Genomic DNA, 22,822 nt, shown 5'->3' with positions numbered 1-22,822 from the left:
ACGTTTTTGTTCCTGTAATTGATATGTAGTCTCATAGTGTTGTGGTTGGAAAAGATACTTGATGCAGTTTCAATTTTCTTAAATTTACCAAGGCTTGATTTGTGACCCAAGGTGTGATCTATCCTGGAGAATGTTCCATGTGCACTTGAGAAGAAAGTGTATTCTGTTGTTTTTGGATGGAATGTCCTATAAATATCAGTTAAATCCATCTGCTCTAAAGTGTCATTTAAAGCTTTTGTTTCCTTATTTATTTTCACTTTGCATGATCTGTCCATTGGTGTAAGGGGGGAGTTAAAGTCCCGTACTATTATTGTGTTACTGTCAATTTCCCCTTTTAAAGCTGTTAGCATTTGCCTTATGTATTGAGGTGCTCCTATGTTGGGTGCATAAATATTTACAATTGTTATATCTTCTTCTTGGATTGATCCCTTGATCATTATGTAGTGTCCTTCTTTGTCTCTGTTATAGTCTTTATTTTAAAGTCTATTTTGTCTGATACGAGTATTGCTACTCCAGCTTTCTTTTGATTTCCATTTGCATGAAACATCTTTTTCCATCCACTGACTTTCAGTCTGTATGTGTCCATAAGTCTGAAGTGGGTTTCTTGGGGACAGCATATATATGGGTCTTGTTTTTGTACCCATTCAGCCAGTCTGTGCCTTTTGGTTGGAGCAGTTAATCCATTTACATTTAAGGTAATTATCGGTATGTATGTTCCTGTTACTATTTTCTTAATTGTTTTGGGTTTGCTTTTGTAGGTCTTTTCCTTCTCTTGTGTTTCCTGCCTAGAGAAGTTCCCTTAGCATTTGTTGTAAACCTGGTTTGGTGGTGATGAATTCTCTTAACTTTGCTTGTCTGTAAAGTTTTCAATTTCTCCGTCAAATCTGAATGAGATCCTTGCTGGGTAGAGTACCCTTGGTTGTATGTCTTTCCCCTTCATTACTTTAAATATGTCCTGCCATTCCCTCTGACTTGCAGAGTTTCTGCTAAAAGATCAGCTGTTAACCTTATGGGGATTCCCTTGTATGTTATTCGTTGCTTTTCCCTTGCTGCTTTTAATAGTTTTTCTTTGTATTCAATTTTTGATAGTTTGATTAATATGTGTCTTGTTGTGTTTCTCCTTGGGTTTATCCTGTATGGGACTCTGCACTTCCTGGACTTGATTGATTATTTCCTTTCCCATGTTAGGGAAGTTTTCAACTATAATCTCTTCAAATATTTTCTGAGACTTTTCTTTTTCTCTTCTTCTTCTGGGACCCCTATAATTCAAATGTTGTTGCATTTAATGTTGTCTCAGACGTCTCTGAAACTGTCCTCAGTTCTTTTTATTCTTTTTTCTTTATTCTGCTCTGTGGTAGTTATTTCCACTATTCTATCCTCCACGTCACTTATCCATTCTTCTGCCTCAGTTATTCTGCTACTGATTCCTTCTAGAGTATTTATAATTTCATTTATTGTGTTGTTCATCACTGTTTGTTCTTTAGTTCTTCTAGGTCCTTGTTAAACGTTTTTTGTATTTTCTACATTCTATCTCTGAGTTTTTGGATCTTCTTTACTATCATTACTGTGAATTCTTTTTCAGATAGACTGCCTATTTCCTTTTCATTTGTTTGGTCTAGTCGGTTTTTACCTTGCTCCTTCACCTGTTGCATAGTTCTCTGTCTTCTCATTTTGTTGAACTTACTGTGTTTGGGGTCTCCTTTTCACAGGCTGCAGGTTCGTAGTTCCTCTTATGTCTGGTGTCTGCCCCCAGTGAGTGAGGTTGGTTCAGTGGCTTGTGTAGGCTTCCTGTTGGGAACACTAGTGCCTGTGTTCTAGTTGGTGGGGCTGGATGTTGTCCCTCAGGTGGGCAGAGCCATGTCTGGTGGTGTGTTTTAAGGTGTCTGTGAACTTAGTATGACTTTAGGCAGCCTGTCTGCTAATGGGTGGTGTTGTGTTCCTGTCTTGTTTGGCATTAGGTGTCCAGCACTGGAGCTTGCTTGCCGTTGGGTAAGCTGGGTCTTAGTGTTGAGATGGAGATCTCTGGGAGAGCTCTCACGGATTAATATTACTTGGGACTGGGAGGTCTCTGGTCATCCAATGTCCTGGACTCAGCTTTCCCACCTCAGAGGCTCAGGCCCAACACCTGGCCAGAGCACCAAGACCCTGGCAGCCGCATGTCACAGAAGAAAAGCAAGAAAACAAACAACAAAAAAATGAACAGGCAGAACCCCAAAACAAATGGTAAAAACAAAACTAAACACACAAAATCATACAAAGAAACATACACACACACAGTCACAAAAAGAGGGAAAAATAATTTTTTTAAATGAAGGAAGAGAGCAACCAAACCAATAAACAAAACCACAAATGAAAACAAACACTAAAAACTAAACTAAGAGAAACATAAAACCAAAAACAAATCAAACACAGAAAGCAAACCCTGTGTCCACAGTTGCCCCCAAAGTCCACCACCTCAATTTTGGGAACAGTCGTTGTCTATTCAGGTATTCCAAAGATGCAGGGTTTACCAAGCCGGTTTTGGGAATTTAATCCACTGCTCCTGAGGCTGCTCAGAGAGATTTCCCTTTCTCTTCTTTGTTCACACAGCTCCTGGGGTTCAGCTTTGGTTTTGGTCCCACCTCTGCATGTAGGTTGCCCTCAGGCATCTGTTCCCCCCCCAGACAGGAGTTGGTCAAAGCAGTGGCTGATTAGGGGTCTCTTGCTCACTCAGGCTGGGGATAAGGAGGGGTATGGTAGTCATAACTGCATGCAGGGAGTGCCTGAAGCGGAAGAGGCCGGCGTGTAGTTGCAACAGCCTGAGACGCGTCGTGTGTTCTCCCAGGGAAGTTGGCCCTGGATCATGGGATCCTGGCAATGGCATGCTGCACAGGTTCCCGGGAGGGTGTGGGTAGTGACCTGTGTTTGCACACAGGACCCTTGGTGGCAGTGGCAGCAGTGGTAGCGGTCCGTGTCCACCTCTGGGGTCCAAGATGATAGCTGCAGCTCACCCCCGTTTCTGGAGCTTGCTTAGGCGGTGCTCTGCTGTCTGTGGGTACACGGAGCAGGAAGCCTCTCTCTTCACTCACCCTGAAACAATGGTCTCTTGCCTCTCTGGCAGGTCCAGACTTTTTCCTGGACTCCCTCCCAGCTAGCTGTGTCACACTAGCCCCCTTCAGGCTGTGTTCACGCAGCCAACCCCAGTCCTCTCCCTGGGGTTTGACCTCTGAAGCCCAAGCCTCATCTCCCAGCCCCCACCTGCCTGACAGGTGAGCAGACAAGCTTCTCGGGCTGGTGAGTTCTGGTTGCACCAATCCTCTGTGTGGGAATCTCTCCACTTTGGCCTCTGCACCCCTGTTGCTGTGCTCTCCTCCGTGGCTCTGAAGCTCCCCACCCCCTGTCCCCAACAGTGAGGGGACTTCCTACTGTGTGGAAACTTTTCCTCCTTCACATCTCCCTCCCAGAGGCACAGGACCCATTCCTATCCCTTTGACTCTTTTTTTTCTTTTTTCTCTTGCCCTACCCAGGTACATGGGGATTTTCTTGCCTTTTTGGAAGTCTGAGGTCTTCTGCCAGTGTTTAGTAGGTGTTCTGTAGGAGTCATTCCACATGTAGATGTATTTTTGATGTATTTGTGGGGAGGAAGGTGATCTCCTCGTCTTACTCCTCCTCCATCTTGAAGGTCTCCCAAAAGGATAGTTTTTATTATCAAGAAGTATTCACACAGGGAGCTTGTAATCCCATAATTCTTTACCCTTGGATAACTCCCAGCCCCTGGGATGCAAAGAGCACAGGCTTTGGAATCAGGTAAACCTGATGCTTGTTCTGTCATTTAAAGTGGTGTGAATGTGGGCATTTTTCTAAAACTAGGGCCACCCTGTTTCCTCCTGAAATAATTAGAGTACTTCCCCCCTCCAAAGGTTGTTGTGAAGATCATAGGAAACAATTTACATAGAGTAGCTAGACTGATGCAGAGTAAGCACATAGTAGAAGTTTCATTCCCCATCTTTTTTGAGCTTCTTCTTACATCTGCTGCAAGAGATGAAAAATCACACACCCTGACCTCAACCTAGGTATGTCTAGCCTCAAAGCCAGTCTTGGTGAGAAGCCAGGCAGAAGATAGGCACTGTTTTGGATCATTAGTTATGGGTTTCAGAGAAGGACAAGAGAAGAATGAAACCAAACCAACCCCTTCACTTGCCAGCCCTCTTGCTGTCTGTCTCCCACTAACACATAACCAAAATTAGCCACAGACTGCCAATGGGTGGGTGAGCCATTGTGCAATGTTTTCAACTGGGTAAAGTGTGGAAAATAAGGAAAGAAGGAAGGGCCAACAGACAGGGCATTTGGGGATCGAAACTATAAGTGATGATTATAATGGATCTAGAGCAGAGGACAGCATATACATTAATTTAGAGGGAGATGGGGTTTTTTTTCACATCAAAACACAGATTTAGACCACCTAAGTGAATAAGCTTTCTTCATATTTGGAAGGTGTTATGGCATAGTGGCTGAGAAATGTGCTTTAGAAATAGTGATTGTTGAGTTCCAACCCTGACTCCATCACTTGTGAGGAGTATAGCCTTGGCAAGGTAATTAAAACTTCTGAGCAGCAGTTTCCTCAGTGGTTCCTAAATCATCACATTAATGCAATGATTAAATATTATAATCCATACAAAGCAGGTGAAATAGTCTTTGCACATAGTGAGTGTTCAAAATGTTAAATATTGTAATTGTGATTTCAGCTTTTAGCTAAGTCAACACAGCTCAAAATAAGGAAAGTAGAGGTAATTATCTATCTATTGTAGGTGGTGCAGATGACAAGGAAGATGAGTTAGACATCTACCTTGCAGCCTGAATGATATAATTTCTTAGATTTACTCAGTATAGCATTAACCTAAATTTACTCTCCTGAAAATGACTTTCCTAATAGATGCCATCTTCTTTTCCCATTAAAAAATTGTTTTTCTAAACTTCTGGTATATAGAACTTCTCTGTTTCTTGAGAAACTACTTTTATTAAACATTCTTATCAAGTGATTTGCTTCTCAAATATCTTCAGGCTTGGCCATGGCTCATAAATCTTTTATGTAGTCATTACCACTCCTCCGTGTGGTTTGGATCTTACTGCCTTTCCTTCAATCCATATAATACTTCTTGGAGGCAACAGGGCTATTTTTCACCTTCTAGCTTTGTAATAGCATTAACTTTACCTGGAAAGTGCCCTCCTGTTCTCTACTTAGCATTTGTCAAGTGCCGATTTTGTGCCTATAGTTGTACTACGTACCCTGAGTCTACAGGTGCAAAATATGGGTCTGGCTTCTCAACAGTTTAGAATCTAATAAAAGAAACAAATCTCATATGCATGGAACAACTAGAGAATAGAGGCAAGGAAATTATGAAAAAAGGGAGGATAATACGGTAAACACAGGATATGGGCCCACCAGAGGAATGAGAATAGCTGTACGTTGCTTTCTGGGAAATAGCAGTCACTACAGCTGGGAAAGGGAGGGGAAGCAGTGAAGAAATATTTCTGTTGGCCAGATGGCTGGCTGGCAGCACCACAGCTGGGGACTCCATATTTCTTGATCTGCTGCAGCCTCTTCTTGACCCACAATGCACTTTCCTCTATAGAAACATTATAAATAGTACTTAGTTATCGACCTTGTTTACAAAGGGTGATTTAATCCAAAGAGAAGCTAAACCATATAGTACTAGAGTACATTAATAATTAATATTTTGTAGGATATTGCAATGTAAATAGAATTTTTGCTTACCTTGCCTTACTTAAGGCTGACAACAAACTACCCTATGAGGAAGTTATTATTTCCATCTTCAAATGAGTAAAATGAAATTGATAGAAATGTGTGTGTGTGTGTGTGTTGAGGGTGTGTCAGGACAAAGGTAATTCTGTGAAGTAATCCATCATCCAGAACATTATTTCTAGAGGAAAAACGTTTCAAATACTAACCAACTAACTTGGATTAAAAATTTTAGAATATAACCCACTTATAAATTTTAAACTGATGACAGAAAATGCAAATCTGGGCCTGCCGCCTAATATTTTACTACCTTGTTTTTCTGCCAAGCAAAAAGATGTAGATTTCCTTTTCCATATAGTTTTTCAAGTACTGATTTACTAAATCCCCGGAAATCTATTAATATGGGGCTATTTTTCTCTCTCACATTAGAATAAATAATTAATTACCATGCTAGAAGTGAACAGATCCCCTCTATCAATAATAACATGCTTCTTTGGCAAGTTGTGTAATGCAGTAGTTTCCAAGGAACTTCCTATCAAATCATTACAAAATGGGGTTTAGATTTTACTTATCCTGTTTGGCTTTAAAATACATTCCACACTTTATTCCATTTTATTTTCTAGTTTTTCTTATCTAAGTTCAAGTTTTTAGTCATAGACAATCAAGCCATATTTGTTTCAGTGAATTTGTAAATCTTCTAAGCTCTTGGCTGTCTGTCCCTAGAATATCCCATTACCTCTCTATTGTGTTCCCTGACCTCTTGTGCCTCAGCCAGGATACTTTCTTTGTTAAGAAATGTCACTCAGGATTCGAGATAAATGTTTAAAAGTGTTTTGAGTAAGACTGACTATTCTCTTTCCTATGGTTCCAAAAATCTGTCAACATGTGATTAACAAAATGAGTCTGTATTTTTCTTCTTTTGGGAAATGAATAATCTAAGAGATGCAGTCTGGCCAATGAATATCTTTATGAGGCTTTGATCTTTGTTAATTCCTCCACCAGCTGACCAACATTTTAGAATGATTTCAACTGTTATATGCTGGAATATAACAACTATTTTTCCATTATTTCATAAAAATTTGTAAATATTAATACTAAAACACACACACACTTAAAAGATGATATGGATTGCAAGGTGAACAGTGACTTCTATTCCCACATCTTCTTCAGATAAAGAATCTTACCTGAATGGATTGCTTTGTAATTTTTCTTGTAGTTAGTATTTGTTATTGCAATGTAAGTTCCCTCATAGTTAGCACTTGCTATTAAGAAACAAAAGTTAAAGTAATTTGTCCAAATATATAAAGTCATTGTCAAGGCTAGGATTAGACCCCAGGTTTTCTGGTTCTTATCTCCTAGTCCTCAGCTTGATTCACAGGATTCTTCTCATTCTGGTCTCTATTTCTATAAGGCTGGTACTAATATCTCATCTAAACAGAAAGCTGTCATGGACAATACAATTGGTCTCTAATGATCTTCTGCAGGTTCCCATGGCCATCATCTTTGCAACTCATTGCAAAGCTCTTCCCAGTCCTTTCATTAAAAGTTGAAATTTATTTGCCAGCTAACTAATTTGTGTTATTCTACCTTTTGTTTGCAATGTGGATTTATCACTAAGTGTGCAATTGAAAAGTTTCTCTCTTCATGGTGAATTTTTTAAGTGTTGAGTTATGGTGTTGAGAATAATTACAGTCCCACTTATCTCCAGGATTTTGAATTATTCTCAGGTCATGTTTATGAGACATTTTGTCGGTTGAAAGATGTTTTCCTTTCCCTCCCTCCTAGACATGTTATGTTCCACAACAACTCCAAGTAAAAACCTGGCCATAGAGTCCAGCCTCCAAGGGAAGTCGGGGGACTTGGGAGGACAAGCAGGTGTCCTCAGATGCAAGGTCTGTTTGCCCAGACCCCCCGCCCCCCAAAACAAGCAGGCCTTCAGCCACCAAAGAAGCTAGGAAAGCAGTAGATCTACCTTGAACCTGGAGGTTGAAGCCACATTTCAATAATATTGTGAGACAGGCAGAATGTGAAAGCCTGGAAGAGAGAAACTGGAAAGAATTCAAGAAGAGCCAGACTTTCTGGGGTAAGTGGCAGCACAGACAGAACTCGATCCAGAAGCACTCAAGAATCTAAAGAACACTAACTTGCTATACTAATATTAGCTAAAGTAAATAGTGACCTCCATTTAAAAATTAACTTGTCCTCTAACTCTAAATGATTGGAAATTCGGAATTCTTTGGGAGTTAAAAGCCATTACAAAGGGGCAAATAAGGGGTCAACAGAAAGAATAGACAGAAAGTCTCATGGGAAGTTCTAAATAAATTTTTATTCAAAAAAAATCTGAAGCATTAAAACAAAATTGTGTCTTTGGAATAGGAAATAGACTTCTAGGAATGTATCCTAAAAGATAATCTTAAATAATTACATAAAAAACTTTAAACACAAAGATATCAATGTAATACTTTTATGATTAAAAATGAGCCACATAAATTCTTAAAACCATGGAAATTGTTAAATAAATGATGATATACCATGGAAAATAAAAAAGTCATAATGTTCAAAAAATTTAAAATATCTTAAATTGTGCATTATGATGTATCAAGTGAAAATATGAAAACTTTGGCATAATATTTTTATGTGCACAAAACTGTAAAAATATAGGTAATGGCTATCTTTTGGCAATGCAATTATAGGTGACATTTATTTCTCAATTATTTTCCAAATTTTCTAAGGAACATGGAAAGCAGTCTAACATAACACATAAAAACTCAAGGTCTGCATTTGGCTGTCTGGCTTCTCATTTTTACCAGCTTTATGATCTCATATAGTCTACCAGCCTTATCATCTTGGGCCTCAGTTTCCTCATCTGTGAAAATGGGTTAATAATAATACCTAACTCATAGACCTGTTTTAAAGCTTAAATGAAATAATGTAAAGTGCATAGAACAGTCCAGGCACATAGTTAACCATCTAATAAATTTTAACTATTTATTACCTTGAAAAAAAAGAGTATGTCCATATGCACACACACATATCTAAGTTTTAAAACAAAGAAAATAATCAAGATGCCCATTCAATAAGACAGTTGAGTATTGTTAAAAACCCAATTTAAGCACACTTAGTTACCCTGCTTACTTAGTTTACTTTGAGAAGGACATAGGGAGGAACCAAGCAAAGAGTAGGCTGGTCAGGGCCATAGGTGTAGGTCCTGCCGAAGCAAAGCATGCCTCTTCCCTACTTCATTCATCCCTGTTCCTCAAGGATCATATTCATCCAGTTCTCTCCTGATTGCTCACTGCTTTGGGATGATTTGAGATTATTAATAATGTCCTATGAATATGACATGATAGACTTGGACATATAGATTTTTCTACAAACCATTGAATGTGGGAAGTATAATGCTCACATACTTCTTCTCCATTCATCAAGGACCACAAACTCCATCTTCTCTACAGGCCAGCTGTGAAAAGGGAGGAAATGTTAGAACAATGCATTGGATTGACTTTGTATATTTTTCCAGTTCCCTATAAGTTATAATAGTTCTCTCAGTGTCTGTCTTTGCTCCAAAAGGGAACAAAGGGTGGATTGAAAGAGCCAATCCCTCAGAGAACTAAGCAGTTTAATCCCAATTCTTCATTAATGATCTCTATCCATGGGGCTGTGTGGTTTAGTAGAAAATTATAGACTGAATTTTAGCTCTGGACTTACTAGAGTTGAAATTGGGAAAATTATTTAATTTCTGAATGTTGAATTTTCCATTTATAAATGAGAATCTATAGCAGTTATTTCAGAGAGTTATTGAAAGGATTAACAAAATATTCCTTGGGGTAAGATATGTGGTATATAGTAGGCATGCATTAAATGGTAGCTACTACTGTACAGGAACATAAGAACAAAAGGAAATGTGGAGTTTCCATAATGACAACAAGTGCAAATAATTGCCAATATTTAACATGTGCCGAGCACTATTTTGAGCACTTCACCTATAATAACACAGTTAATCCTCACAACAGCCTTTAGAGTTGGATAATATTATTTTACCCAAAATTAATTTACACAATATTAACTTTTCTCTGTTTTAGATAGTGAGGTTACTAAGTATAAAATGTAGTTTGAAGTATGAAATATGCTTTGGAGCTCCATGCCAACTCTATTAGTATTTGTCTTAAAAAGTGTGTCTCTCGCTCTAGACTGTGAACTCTTCAAGGACAAAAACCAGATCTTTGTATTCCCAGTTTTTGCCTGGTTTATAGAAAACATAAAATATATATATTCTAAAGTGAATCTATCTGCCTCCGTGGATGAAAATCAGTACCGTGTTCAGTGCAGAAATTAATTTTATTTAAGATTTCAGCGGCTACAAAAGAATGAATTAAGTGTATCTTCGTCATCCACAATACATATTTTCATACTTGAAGATCACAGTTTTAGAGTAATTACCAAGATCATTCATCAGTTTGTATTGAGTAACATCTCAATAGAGATAGTTACATGGGGTGCTGTAGATTGCTGTTTTTGGATCTCTGCTGCCATTTCAGTGTTTTCATCCCCTTCTGCTGAGTCCACCGAATCAACCACAACATAGTCCATTCCTTTTTTTTTTTTTTAGTCCATTCTTTTCATCTGGTGTTGCTCTTCACTCAAGTCCTCTGTCCACGTAATTAACAGAATCAAATGTCTAAAAATTTGGACCAGATATTAGACCATAGAAATAACCGGGGACCAGGCCACGATCTTCAGAGTCTTGTTAAGTGGCCATTAACATGGCTGAAGTGAGATACACTAGGATTTGCTCATCAGAGAACTGCAAGCAATGCAATAGAATGCATACTAGCAAACAGTCCTTATATATAATTCTTTTCTGCATTAAGACATCAAAGAAAATGAACCCCAAAGAATGTTTAAAGTCTTTATAATAAATCTGTCTGAAATCTAAAAATCTCCTTTAGAACAGTATTTCATGAAATCAGTGAATTGCCTTCAGACATTTCAGGCAAGAGTCAGGGGTTAAATGACTTCTGCACAATACATTTATTTTCTTGATTATACGAATGCTTTTAAAATAGGACTTTTACATAGTTTTAAAATATTCATATGTAAGTGGTTTGTGGTCTAGAATATTTCACCTTCTGAGTCATCATTTTATTGGCTTATGGAAATGCTATGGTTGTTCAGGAATGTGTTTTTATATTCCAACAGGGACATGGAGTAATTTGAAAAGCCCATAATTTCCTTTAAATTTTACTCTCCAGTAATACAAGATGACACTTATTTAAAGATGCAACTACCTATGCTAATGGTTACCAATAAACATCTCCTTGGAAATAATCATGCAACCTTTTTTAGAGAGCAATTTTGATTGCTATTTGCAGGAACTGTTAATGTTTTTATCTCTTTTTAACTGTTTTAAGGGCTTTACATAACTTTTAAATAAATGTTAGTCAAATATTGATTTCAACACTATAATAGAAAGATTGAGGATGCTGGGAGTGATATTATATAACATATCTGTTACACAGTTTATGTTAGAATGCTCCAAAATTAATGTATCACCCTCCTGAGAACTTCAAAAGAAGAAGCTAAGTAGGTAGGAAGGAATATTACACATTATAGAGCATCAGTTTCACTTTCTAAAGTGAATGCTCAGAGATCATGGAATTAGACAGTCCTACACATTTGAGCAAAGGATTATGATTTATAGGACATGACTGGAGGCAAGTCAAGTTGACTGTTAAGTTTATAAGTATATTAATAAAGACAATATCATATTGAATATAAACACCAGTTTCCTGGCAATCTAAAAATACAGATACAACTACTAGTAAATAAGGAGAAGAAAAAAGTAAAATACCGAGGGTAAGCCAAAGGTAGGTTAATGACCTACTCTGGAAGGGAAATGTGTACATCTATTCTGTGAAGAATAATATGGTGTAGCATCTTAGCCAGGCGGAAGCTTAAAGAGAGGTCATATATTCTGCAAAGGCTACTTTTGGAAGAATATTCATCACCTGTTCTTGATCATGTAGTTATTCTTTCCTGTTAAGTAAATGAACAAAAGAACTTGCATGAAATCCCTGCAAGAACTATTGTATCATTTTACTGATTACCATTTATAGGTGGATGTAGAGCTAATAAGACATTCTCAGTATTGACAGGTAAATAACCATGAAGAAGTATATAATCCTTTTTTTTAACTGAGTAGCTTAAAAATTGTTATTGTAAAATATTTTGGAAATTAAGAACAGTGTAAAAATAATCTAGTAAATAGTTGTTCCCCTTTGGGAACTAAAACATTACTACTGTAGTTGAAGCCCCTGTGGACTCTCCCTGATTGCACCTCCAGAGGTAGCCCCTATTTTGAATTTGATGATGAAAGGTGTACAATCACATGGAAGTTCTTTCTGTTGGACAAACATGGTGACCTATAGAGCTACTCCAATATTCAATGCTTTGAACCTGGCTATTGGCAGTAGAAATTTGCAAAATAGAAAAAATGTTCAGAGAGAATTAGGATAATGAGCTTTGGCTTGTTCAAAGTGAAAATCTAGTAATGTTCTGATAAAACAGAGAATAACAAACGGAAATAGCTGCTCAAATAGCCAGACGTTTCATTGAGATCAAGTCAATCTCAGTCCCATTCTCCTGATCTTGTTTACAACCTCTTTCCCCCATTATTCCAGCTGCCCCTCAAAAGGAACAAAACATCTTAGGTGGAGAGCCGAGGGGCACATACCTTCAATTCTGTCTCTACTTTCTCCCTTCCCATTGCTTTCCCACAATATCAATCACTTTGTTCTTTGTAATAAAATACAAAAACTTCTTCATATTGTGGCTTTAAACTAAGCTTAAATGTGCTGTCTCAGGAATAGTCACTCTTTATAAATAGTCAGTCCCATACATGTTTTTGTAAGATAAGAAATACTGTCAAATAATAATTACATGTTTTTATCTGCTGTCAGTAAAGTGATAACAGTTTCTGAGGAATATAAATGCATAGAATCTGCACTAGTGTAGCCCAAGATTTTGGGACATGAAAGAGATCAAATAGTAACAACCCTAACTAATGCTTTGAGGGGGTGTTTAATGGTAACCCACAGAAAGAATGTGACACTGTGAAATGAAGATGTGCTTCCAGCTTGTACTCCAAATAGGAACTGACACTTACTGCTGGCATTCCTTACATTGCCACACAATGCTGAGAATTCTCCCTGTGGCAGAGGCCTCCTTCCCCAAAGAGAACATAGAGAGCCTGTGTTACAGAAAGAGATGCAAAATCACAACTGTTTTCCAAGATAATAGGCATTGTGCAATATTTTGCAGATCATACTGAAGGACAGCAAAACCTTCAAAGGATATGGAATAAAGACAACTCAATAATTGAAGTTTGATTTTCAAAAAATAAATGTGTAACTCTAGTATAAGAATTACCATGGTTTAATAATATGGGGTCCAAAAAAGGAAATAGACATTTCTGCAAAGACATTGTGGGACAGAAGCAACTCAGAACGTTCAGAAAAGGATCAAAGAATGGCCATTATAAATGGTGCTAGAATATATATGCAGATCTGGGAAACAAAGGGTAGCAGTAGTACCGATCTCGCTAACCACCATGCCAGCTACCCACTTGCAGGTTTTGTGCTTCCAGAACTCATGATGCTAAACTCTGACAACTCAAAGATTCTGGTTCCAAGGAGAAAAACGTTGGTACCAAGGCACAAAAATTGTGTTCCACTGAATCTAAAACTACAACTGCTGCCTGGTCACTTTGGGTTTGTGGACCAGCAGATAAATAAAGGGGTTACCTTCCTGATTGAAATAATTGACCCTGATTATCATGAGGAGTTAGGACACTTATGGGGACTTGTGGTGTCTCTATGCCATGGGAAAATGGGAAATGGGCAATTTCAAAAACTGGCCAGATAAGGCAAAGACAACCAAAAGCTCAGACCCCTCAGGGATGAAGGTCTAGTTTCCTCCACCAGGTAAGCAAATGAAATCAGCTCAATTTCAGACCAAGGATAATGAAAATCTAGAATGAATGTGAAGGAAGGAGATGACTAATATCAATAATTACCTAGGACCAGGGGCAGTCATGGGGAGTGTAGCTTATTCCAATAAGACTCAGTTGACCAAGTGAACTCAGTTTGGAGCTCCAGTACATCTGAGTAGTACAAGAGGCAGCCTCCAACATGCATTTATTGTTTTCCACATCACATACCCCTAAAAGTTTTTCTGATTTCAGTCACAACAGTGGGGAAGAGTTCTATACAATAATCTCAGCTGCATCTTGCACTGCATCTTCCCACCTCAAGAGCAGGCATCTTTCTTTACGCTGGCTTTCCACTGTTCCCTGTTCCACTTCTCTACTTCCTTATTCTGCTGTCCTGGATCCCTTCACAGATGAACTACCAGCACCCAAGGCCTCGTCTCAGATTCTGATTTTAGGAAAGCAAAAATTATGGCAATTCTTTTTTTTTATAAAAAAAGAGAGAGAGAGACGCAAAAAAATTCTTTTGTCTACAGAAATACATCTCTTTCTGGGAGTTCTATGGATTGTAAAAATATTTAGCTTTCCATTATCCAGTTATCCACATTAAAGTGCTTTGTTTTGCCTTTCTTTGATCCTATGTTGTCTTCTCTTTTTGGAAATAGCCAGTTACCCCCAGACACTGACCCTAGTTTGGTCACAGGATGGTTATAGTGCAGCCCCCGATGCTCTGTCCCTCACCTCCCCTAATTTTATGTTACAGTGAACAAAGTTGAGACACCACCATACTTCTGGGGTATGTTTTACACTCGCTCAAGAGGCTACAGTCCTTATGTATTTTTCCCAGGTGGCCTGATCTCACAGTGCCTGTGGTTAGTTGTGTTTGTAGGTATTTGGCAATGAATCTAAACATCTAAGTGTGGTCTGCCTTTAGAAAACACTGGACTGTTGAGTCAGAGGCCCTTGATTCCTTTTTACGATTCTACTTACTATGTTGAGAAACCTCCTACCCTCTCTGGGCAGTTTTTCCATCTGTAATGGAGCTACCCAGCTCTTACCTGTATCTCAGACTAAAAGAAACAGAATTAATAGTTCTAGGAGCCTCTTAGAAGCTTAAATTAGAAATGGCCCTAATTCCACTGCACTTTCCTGTGTTGAAAATCTAAAGTGTTTCTATTAGTTGTTTTATCCTGATGTGGTTGGAAATATACTTTGACTACAAAAGAAGTAGGAGTCATCTTTCATCCTTCTATTTAACAGTTGAATTCTGATGCAGGGAGATTAAATTATTTATAACTGAGAGAAACAAAATCACTTAAAATACTGAATAACATGTTAGTTCTTTGCATCGCTTTCTGAACCTCATCCTGACCAAATCAATACCAGATTGCTTGCTAACAGCAAGGATGCATTCCTTTGGATAAAACAATGCGTCAATCTACAGGACACTTCTAGGAAGTGAAGCATGGCATTTAAGAGTGCACTGTTAGAACATACATATAAACCTCTCCAGCACTAAAGCTCTGCGTATGAAAATATAGAGTGGGCAAGAGAGGAGACGTGTGGAAGCAAAGGATTGTACGTGTTGGAAAAGTTCCTTTCTTGTCATTTTACTTTCAGCATGGGAGTGTGTGTGTGGGGTGGGAGGCGGCTTCTGTTTGTGCATTGTTAAGTTGTTCTTAAGAGGTACTCTGCAGGGACTTCCCTGGTGGCACAGTGGTTAAGAATCCACCTGCCAATGCAGGGGACATGGGTTCGAGCCCTGGTCCGGGAAGATCCCACATGCCGTGGAGCAGCTAAGCCTGTGCGCCACAACTACTGAGCCCACGTACTACAACTACTGAAGCTCATGCTAGAGCCCGTGCTCCGCAGCGAGAGAAGCCACCACAATGAGAAGCCCGCGCACCACAATGAAGAGTAGCCCTCGCTCACCGCAACTAGAGAAAGCCCGCGCGCAGCAATGAAGACCCACCGCAGCCAAAAATAAATAAATAAATAAAAAAGAGGTAGTCCACAGTGAAAATTAACCCCCATATATTTTTCTATTAGAGATGGCTTTTAGTTCTGCAAATTCTCTTTAAAGTTCGTTGATAAAAGCTATGGCCCGTTCAGTTATCTTAGCATCAAGCATTATAAGCAGATCAGTGACTTATTTTATCTGCAACACTGAGGCGGGGGTGGAAATGGGGAGGCGTAGTGGCAGGGGTCATCTCTATTTAGAAGGAGAGACAGAAGCTCTGGAGAGCAGGCTCTGGTTTGCCGGAGAGCTCTGACAAAGTTCTAGGTGCCAAGATGCAAGGACAAGGGGGAAGTAAAAAGGCTTGGGAATGAAGGTAGGAAGGTGACAAAAAGAAAAATTGTTTAACCATCATGCCTTGCTAATTTTACCTAGTGAACTCACAATATGTCCAGGTTAGTACGAAGGCGACAAAACTCCCTATCAACTCATCCCAGTTTTCCCCGTCGAGTTTGGTCCCCACCTGGAAAAAGAGAGAAAGAGGTTAATTAAAAAGAGCTGTAAAAGTAAAACTCTATATATTACGACGCACACACATCACACACATGAGTGTTTAAGCACATCTCTCTCCCCATCCTTAATTACCAGTATATTAAAAACATTAGGATACATATCCCCAAATACTAATCTTTTGTAATTATCATGCGATACATTAAGAAATGCACAGAAGGGCTTCCCTGGTGGCGCAGTGGTTGAGAGTCTGCCTGCCAATGCAGGGGACACGGGTTTGCGCCCTGGTCTGGGAAGATCCCACATGCCACGCAGCAACTGGGTCCGTGAGCCACAACTACTGAGCCTGCGCATCTGGAGCCTGTGCTCTGCAACAAGAGAGGCCGCGATACTGAGAAGGCCTGCGCACCACGATGAAGAGTGGCCCCCGCTGGCCGCAACTAGAGAAAGCCCTCGCACAAAAACGAAGACCCAACACAGCCAAAAATAAATAAATAAATAAATAAATTTTTTTAAAAAAAGGGTTTTGAGAAATACTAGTGACTCTGGAAATTAATAGGTGTTTAAACACAAAAGACAAAAAAACCTGTGATTAAAATTTGAAAAAAAAAAAAAAGAAATGCACAGAAGAAATTGATGGTTCAGAACAAATGGGGATAATACTTATAAAATTGTTGTTAAAATTGAATGAAATATGCAACAGAGTGCCTGATGTGTGTGTGTAATTTATATAGCTAGTTATGCTAATCTTTGTTCCAATTTTAAAATTGGTCTTTAAAAGTGTAATTTAATTTTTAGTAAGTTTCAAAAGATTATGTATGAATATTGCATTTGAATCCATCTTGAAATGTTTTAGGAGTACATTTCTTTTTTCTTGATTTGCTTTTAATTTTAATACAATGCACAATGAAGAATGAATTTTCATTTTTTTCTTTTTTTTTTTAATTGGGGTATAGTTGTTTTACAATGTTGTATTAGTTTCTACTGTACAGTGAAGTAGAGTTCCCTATGCTATACAGCAGGATCTTATTAGTTATCTATCACAAGTACACTCTTGATGAATGTGGCCATGTCTTAATAACACATTTATCTTGGGAAACACGCACTGAACAGCTTTCTCTAAAGTGTAGGGAGAATATCAAACATGTGTCCTCCATCAGGTGTTACAAATGCTGTCTAAGGTCTTGGTCTTGATGGCTACCTGCAAGCCCTTGCCATAAGGCAAGTAAAAATAGAATTTTAACAATTCACATAAAACATTTAGTTGGAAATCCTGGGCATACAGTGAGTCACATTTGAATATGAATTGTAATTTATCTACACTACATTTAGACTGTCTAAATTACCTTCTTACTTACAAAGACAGATGCAGGAAAGACTTCTGTAGATTACTAAGTTCAACAATTTTATCTTATTTCTGCTTCTTTTCCTGAGATAAAAATCAAATATGTAGTAGAGTGTGCACATCAAGTCAGGTCTCACTCAGTTACTTTGAAAAGTCTATGAGCTCACTCAAAAAATATAATTTTCTGTATTTTTGGCTAAAGTGTATACTCAGACCACCTTACTAAATTCCAGGCTGCACTCTCCCAAGCGATGCTGGGCTGTCCATACTGCTGACCCCCTCTTGCTCTGCAAAAACAAACCAACCAACATGGAAGATGGTGTCAGTTAGAGCTGGGTTTTGAAGCTCAATACAGAATCAGTTGAAAAATATCAGCAGGGATGTGTTTCGATCTTTCCATTGAAGATTAAATTAATTCTTTCCTTTATCCCATGGTATCATAAGTGAAAGCAGTGATGGTAATAAAAGGTACTATTATGTCCTTACTGTGTTCCAAGCAAAATATTCAGCAATTTACACACACATTCAATTCTCACAAAAACCTCCATGAAGAAAGTTTGATAATCTTGAAGTGACTTATCCAAGCTACTCCACTATAAAGTTAAACTGTAATACCAAGCTTCTGACTCTTACGCTAAGACTCGTAACCACTATACTACAATATGGTAGTTCTTAAATGCTCAGTTCCATGGTATTAATTCTTTTACCATTTATTCAAGTATTATCTATCAGTTGCAATCAATTGACAAGCATTTCTTCTAGAATTATATTACCTAGCCTGGAAAGCATTTTTCACTGTCTGGAAGGAAGGTTTTGAGACTTCAAAGATTTGGAAATAAGAGGAAGAAGTAATGAATTAGTCATGATCTTATAAAACGTTTAATCTGAGGCTTTCCTGACAGGATCTTACATGATTTATAATTGATAGTTTTTCTCTCTGTTTCAGGTAGAAGAAAATAAAGAGGAAATGGTTCTGAAACTGCTTTATAAGTGTTCAGATAAAAACCAAAAAATAAGTAATTGCTAACTAACCAATTTATAAAAGAGGAAAAAGGTAAAGATTAGAGTTTTTTCTCAACCAAGCATACTAGGCCATATACTACTTGAAGTGTTCAATGTCAAGGATGATATATTAACCACTTTTATTGAGACTAACCTTGAAAAAAATCATCTAGACACATTTAACAACCTTCTTGCCCATTTCAAACATATAAGGCTTGCTTTTCTATCTTCTTCCAGGCAATGGACAATTGATTATTAGATGGACCACCTACACTTTGGATTATTATTACCATGGATTTTTGCTGCAATATCTTCTTGCTGTTTGATTCATTTTCCATGAACACAGAGCCATGAAGAATATGGATATGGGGCCACCTTGTGACAGAGTTAGAAAAATCCTGGAGACCAAGCCCTGGGATCGGAATTTTGGTTTCAATTACTAAATTGTTACCTTTCAACAAATATATTTTGCAAAAGGGTTTCATATGGTAATGCCTGATTTTTACTAATGAAAGGATGATTACCAGTGTTACGCTATAGTCAGTTACACATATTAACTCGTCTCTATGTGCCAGCCACTGCCATAAGCCATCTACATATATTATATCATTTTATGCTCACAACAATCCTATGAAGTAAGTGCCATCATATGTCCATTTTACAGCAGATGCAACTGAGGTTTAGAGAGAATAAATAATTTGTGTAAGTTCTTGCAGAGAGCAAGAGAGATCTTAAGAAGCCTCAAAATACTCTAGCTGAAGATGTGGGGAAAAAAAGTTGTTCTATATGAAAGTGCAAAAATGACATAAAAATATTAAGAAGTAAATCAACATATTACCCTTTAGTAACATTTTAAAGCTTCAAATTGCATTTAATTAGCATATTTTGGATTACAGGCTCTGTATTTATAAATGCACAAAATAACAGAAAAATGCAAAAATCCTGGAAGAAAACCAAAGAACTGATAATATTATGAATAAACTCAACAGAATAGAAATTAAAAAGCATAAACAATTACATGCCCTATACTTATACACCTATGATCCTATTTTTGACCTTTCTGTCATGCTAAAAGATGATTTGTGTGTCTGTGTGTCTGTGTGTGTGCGTGAAACAAAGGAGCACATATTTTCTAGTTAAAATTAGTACTAAATACTCTTGAATTCTATTTTCAGTGTACTGGAATTGTCATTGAATCATGTGTCCTATATTTTTTCTTCAGGAATTGCAGACAACATCTTCAAAAGTAGAATTATTAATTTCCCCCTATATTGTCTGAATTTCCTATCTCCAGTGATGGCAGTAGACATGGAGTTCCACTGCCCAGATCCCCCTTCATAGAAGAACTTGCTGTTTCTGCTGCAGGGAGCTGCTTTGACCAAGGTCGTGGCCTTCCTGGAGCAGCCTGCATCCAGTAGCTCAGTGAGAGTACAAAAGTGGGTCATTTCAATTCTAGGTGGGATGACAATATTTGCTCTGGGGCTTGCCCTGCTGAGTTGTCTAAGTCTATGTAAGGTTTGCAAAGCAATTCGACTGTTCTCCTCTGCCCAATTCTGCTTCCTCACACTTCTTTTCTTAGGTTTTGATCCTTAATAAATGTCTTGAACTCCAAAATCATCTCAGAATTTGCCTCCTAGTTTTTTTTATTGTGATAAAAAGCACATGACATCAAATTTACTACCTTAACCATGTTTAAGTGTACCGTACAGTAGTGTTAACTGTATGCACTTTGCTGTTCAATAGATCTCCAAAACTTTTTCATCAGAATCTGCTTCCTGAAAAGTCAGTCTGTGATCATACTTTCTCTAATGATCTAAATCTTTTTCAGATGTTTTGAAGTGCAGCTCTTCTTTCTTGGTAATACCCTGAACAGGTTTGCAATATGAAATTGTGAGATTGAAAGATGGCAGAAACCACATAATGCAGAGTATTTGCAATGATCACACCCTCTTTTTTTTTAAATGGGGTCTGTGAATGTTTTTCATGCACCTTGAAGATTTAGGTTTTTCTTTTTTCTAGCCCACATGAGAAGTAGATAGGAATTGGAAGGCTTTCTCCTGAGAAGTGGTAAGCAGACAGCTAAAGGTATTTTTTATTGAGAGGCCAAAAGCAATGTGGCAGGTATCTAACAAAGTTTTTACGTAAAGTTTTCAGTCCTGAGAATCACATTTGGAGTTTAGAGTTAATTGTGTTCACTCAAAATTAGAGTTGTAGAGTTAATTGTGTTTACTCAAAATTGATGTCACATCAAAACTCCATGCTTCGGTATCTCTATCTGTAAAATGGGAAGATTAGGCTATTAACAGTGGTTTTCAATCCTATTGTGATAATTTAAAGATGGCTGAGAATTTTTTGCTACTCTTTCCATTGAAAGGTAGAATCTAATTACCCTCCTCTGAAACTGAGTTGATGTTAGTGACTTGCTTAACAAATAGGATGTGGCACAAGTGATATGACACGACTTTTGAGCTAGAACAGATAAGGGCTTGCAGCTTCACCTTAATCCCTAGGACCACTCTTCTTGGGAGTCTCTGAGCAGACCAGTGTTTTCCCAGGGACTTGAGAGGTAGGGTTGGAGGGAGAGATTACAAGTGGCAGGAGGGTGATGAAACTTTTGAGGGTAATGGATATATTAATTACCAAGATGAATGGTTTCTGGTAATGCAACAATCTGGTGATGATTTCGTAGACATACATGTATATCAAAGATCATCAAATTATACGTTTTAAATATGTGCAGTTTTTGTAGGAAAAGTATGCCTCATCAAAGCTGGAGAAAGAGATAGAGAGAGATTGATTAGCTCAGAGAATTTCCTCAGGTGCCAGAAAGTCTGGCCCAGAGGACCCATAGCTGGAAAAACACTCACCTGAATTTCACAACAGAATGAGGCTGACAAAGACAATACGACTCTTCCTTATTGGACAGGGACACCACAGATTGCATCATTGACCCCTGGACTCCTAAAAAGTGATTGCTTTCATGGAAGTGTTTGTTTCTGGTGCTTCATCTGAAAAGGAAGGCATCAGCTGCCTCTGCTACCACCCAATGCCAGAGTTAAGCTAGCTCTTCCAGGTGAGTTTCAACACAGACCATCTTCTATTTAGGTTCTGAATCCTACTGGGACTTCTCAGATAAGCCCAGAAGCATCTATTAAAATTCATGAAAATCTTTTTGAAAAGGAAAAAGTGGTTTCTTTCTTATTTTTAACAGCTTTTGGTACCTGGTATTATTATCTCACAATCTAACCATGAAACCCTGGCTTCACAACAAGCTGAACAGTTCATAACAGGGTATGGAAACTAAGTACTTGTCAGTCAGCCTTAGTTGACCAATAGAAGTATGGAAACCCACAGTCAGCCACATTTTTCCCAGGATTCTTTTGCACCATGACAACGTGAAAGGTATTCTCATGATGAGATACCATAATAATTATATTGGTCAACTGTTCATTAATAGATGTTCTTAGACCATTGGTCTCTACCAAAAATAATTCTCCAAGATTGTTTAATAGCCTTCAGTTACTCAATGTTACCGTTTCTTGCTTCCCTTATATATATATCCAGTATTCTTTCCATCTAGAGAATATACCTCAACCCTAGCACAAATCTTCCCCTCTAGTTTATCCTTCTATCTCCCAATTACTTGAGCTTCTCTTAAATAAAAGCTATTTAGATCCAACTCATGGGGTTTTCTATAATGATGCCCAGGAGAGAAAAGGAGTATGCTTTATTTTTTTCCCCCATCTCTGTATTCTATGAGGTAATTAATTTTCATTGGCATGCTGTGGCACTAATATACCTGGACTTTAAAGACAATAAAAATAGTCTTGTCAATGCCCCTTCTTCCTACTATAAATTTTAGATCTATATGACCAGAGTAACCAGGTCTATCTTTTTCTTTAATCCTACAACTTATTCAAGGAATTTTATCTTCTCCAAAATATATCTTGTTTTGGAGACCTCAAAACTTCTACCATGGGCATTATCACACTCCCAATTGCAAGTTCTAGCTTCTAGCTTCAGAATAATACAATCTTTTTAAAAGTGCTTTGAAAGTAGGTATTCATAGGCGCTGACTTACAGGTTAGTTCCGATGATCCTCCTTCTTACCGCCTTGGATAGTTCCCCTGAAACCCAGTACACCTCACTCTCCATCAGCTATATCCTGTCTATATATCCAGATGCTCTGTTGCAGATAGAAAGTAATTTAGAAAGCTACTTCATCATCTCCAAAGTGGTTACAAAGTGGTTACATAAAGTTACATTCCCCTTTGGGCAATG

At 38.0% G+C, this 22,822-nt stretch overlaps 1 protein-coding gene across 14 annotated transcripts in view; it reads right to left on the bottom strand.

Moving 5' to 3' along the window:
* Positions 1-22,822, bottom strand: part of LOC309627935 (uncharacterized protein) — a 144,745-nt gene that overhangs the window by 71,703 nt on the left and 50,220 nt on the right. For 3 of the 14 annotated variants that reach the window (XR_014244046.1, XR_014244048.1, XR_014244049.1), the window contains 3 exons: positions 17,758-17,826; positions 16,129-16,207; positions 5,613-9,200 (listed from right to left, as the gene is read on the bottom strand). Coding sequence is in view for 4 of the 14 variants with exons in the window: in XM_082390336.1 (XP_082246462.1) it covers positions 9,143-9,200; positions 11,749-11,776; positions 12,906-12,989; positions 16,129-16,207; positions 17,758-17,826 (318 nt within the window). In the remaining 10 variants the exon portion in view is untranslated. The other 11 variants (XR_014244041.1, XM_082390336.1, XR_014244043.1 and 8 more) reach the window with 10 other exon arrangements.

Source organism: Balaenoptera borealis (genome assembly GCF_965194805.1).
Source record: "Balaenoptera borealis genome assembly, chromosome: 4".
Taxonomy (NCBI): Eukaryota; Metazoa; Chordata; class Mammalia; order Artiodactyla; family Balaenopteridae; genus Balaenoptera; species Balaenoptera borealis.
Note: the sequence above shows the minus strand (reverse complement) of the source record. Positions and strands in the feature narration are given on the sequence as shown.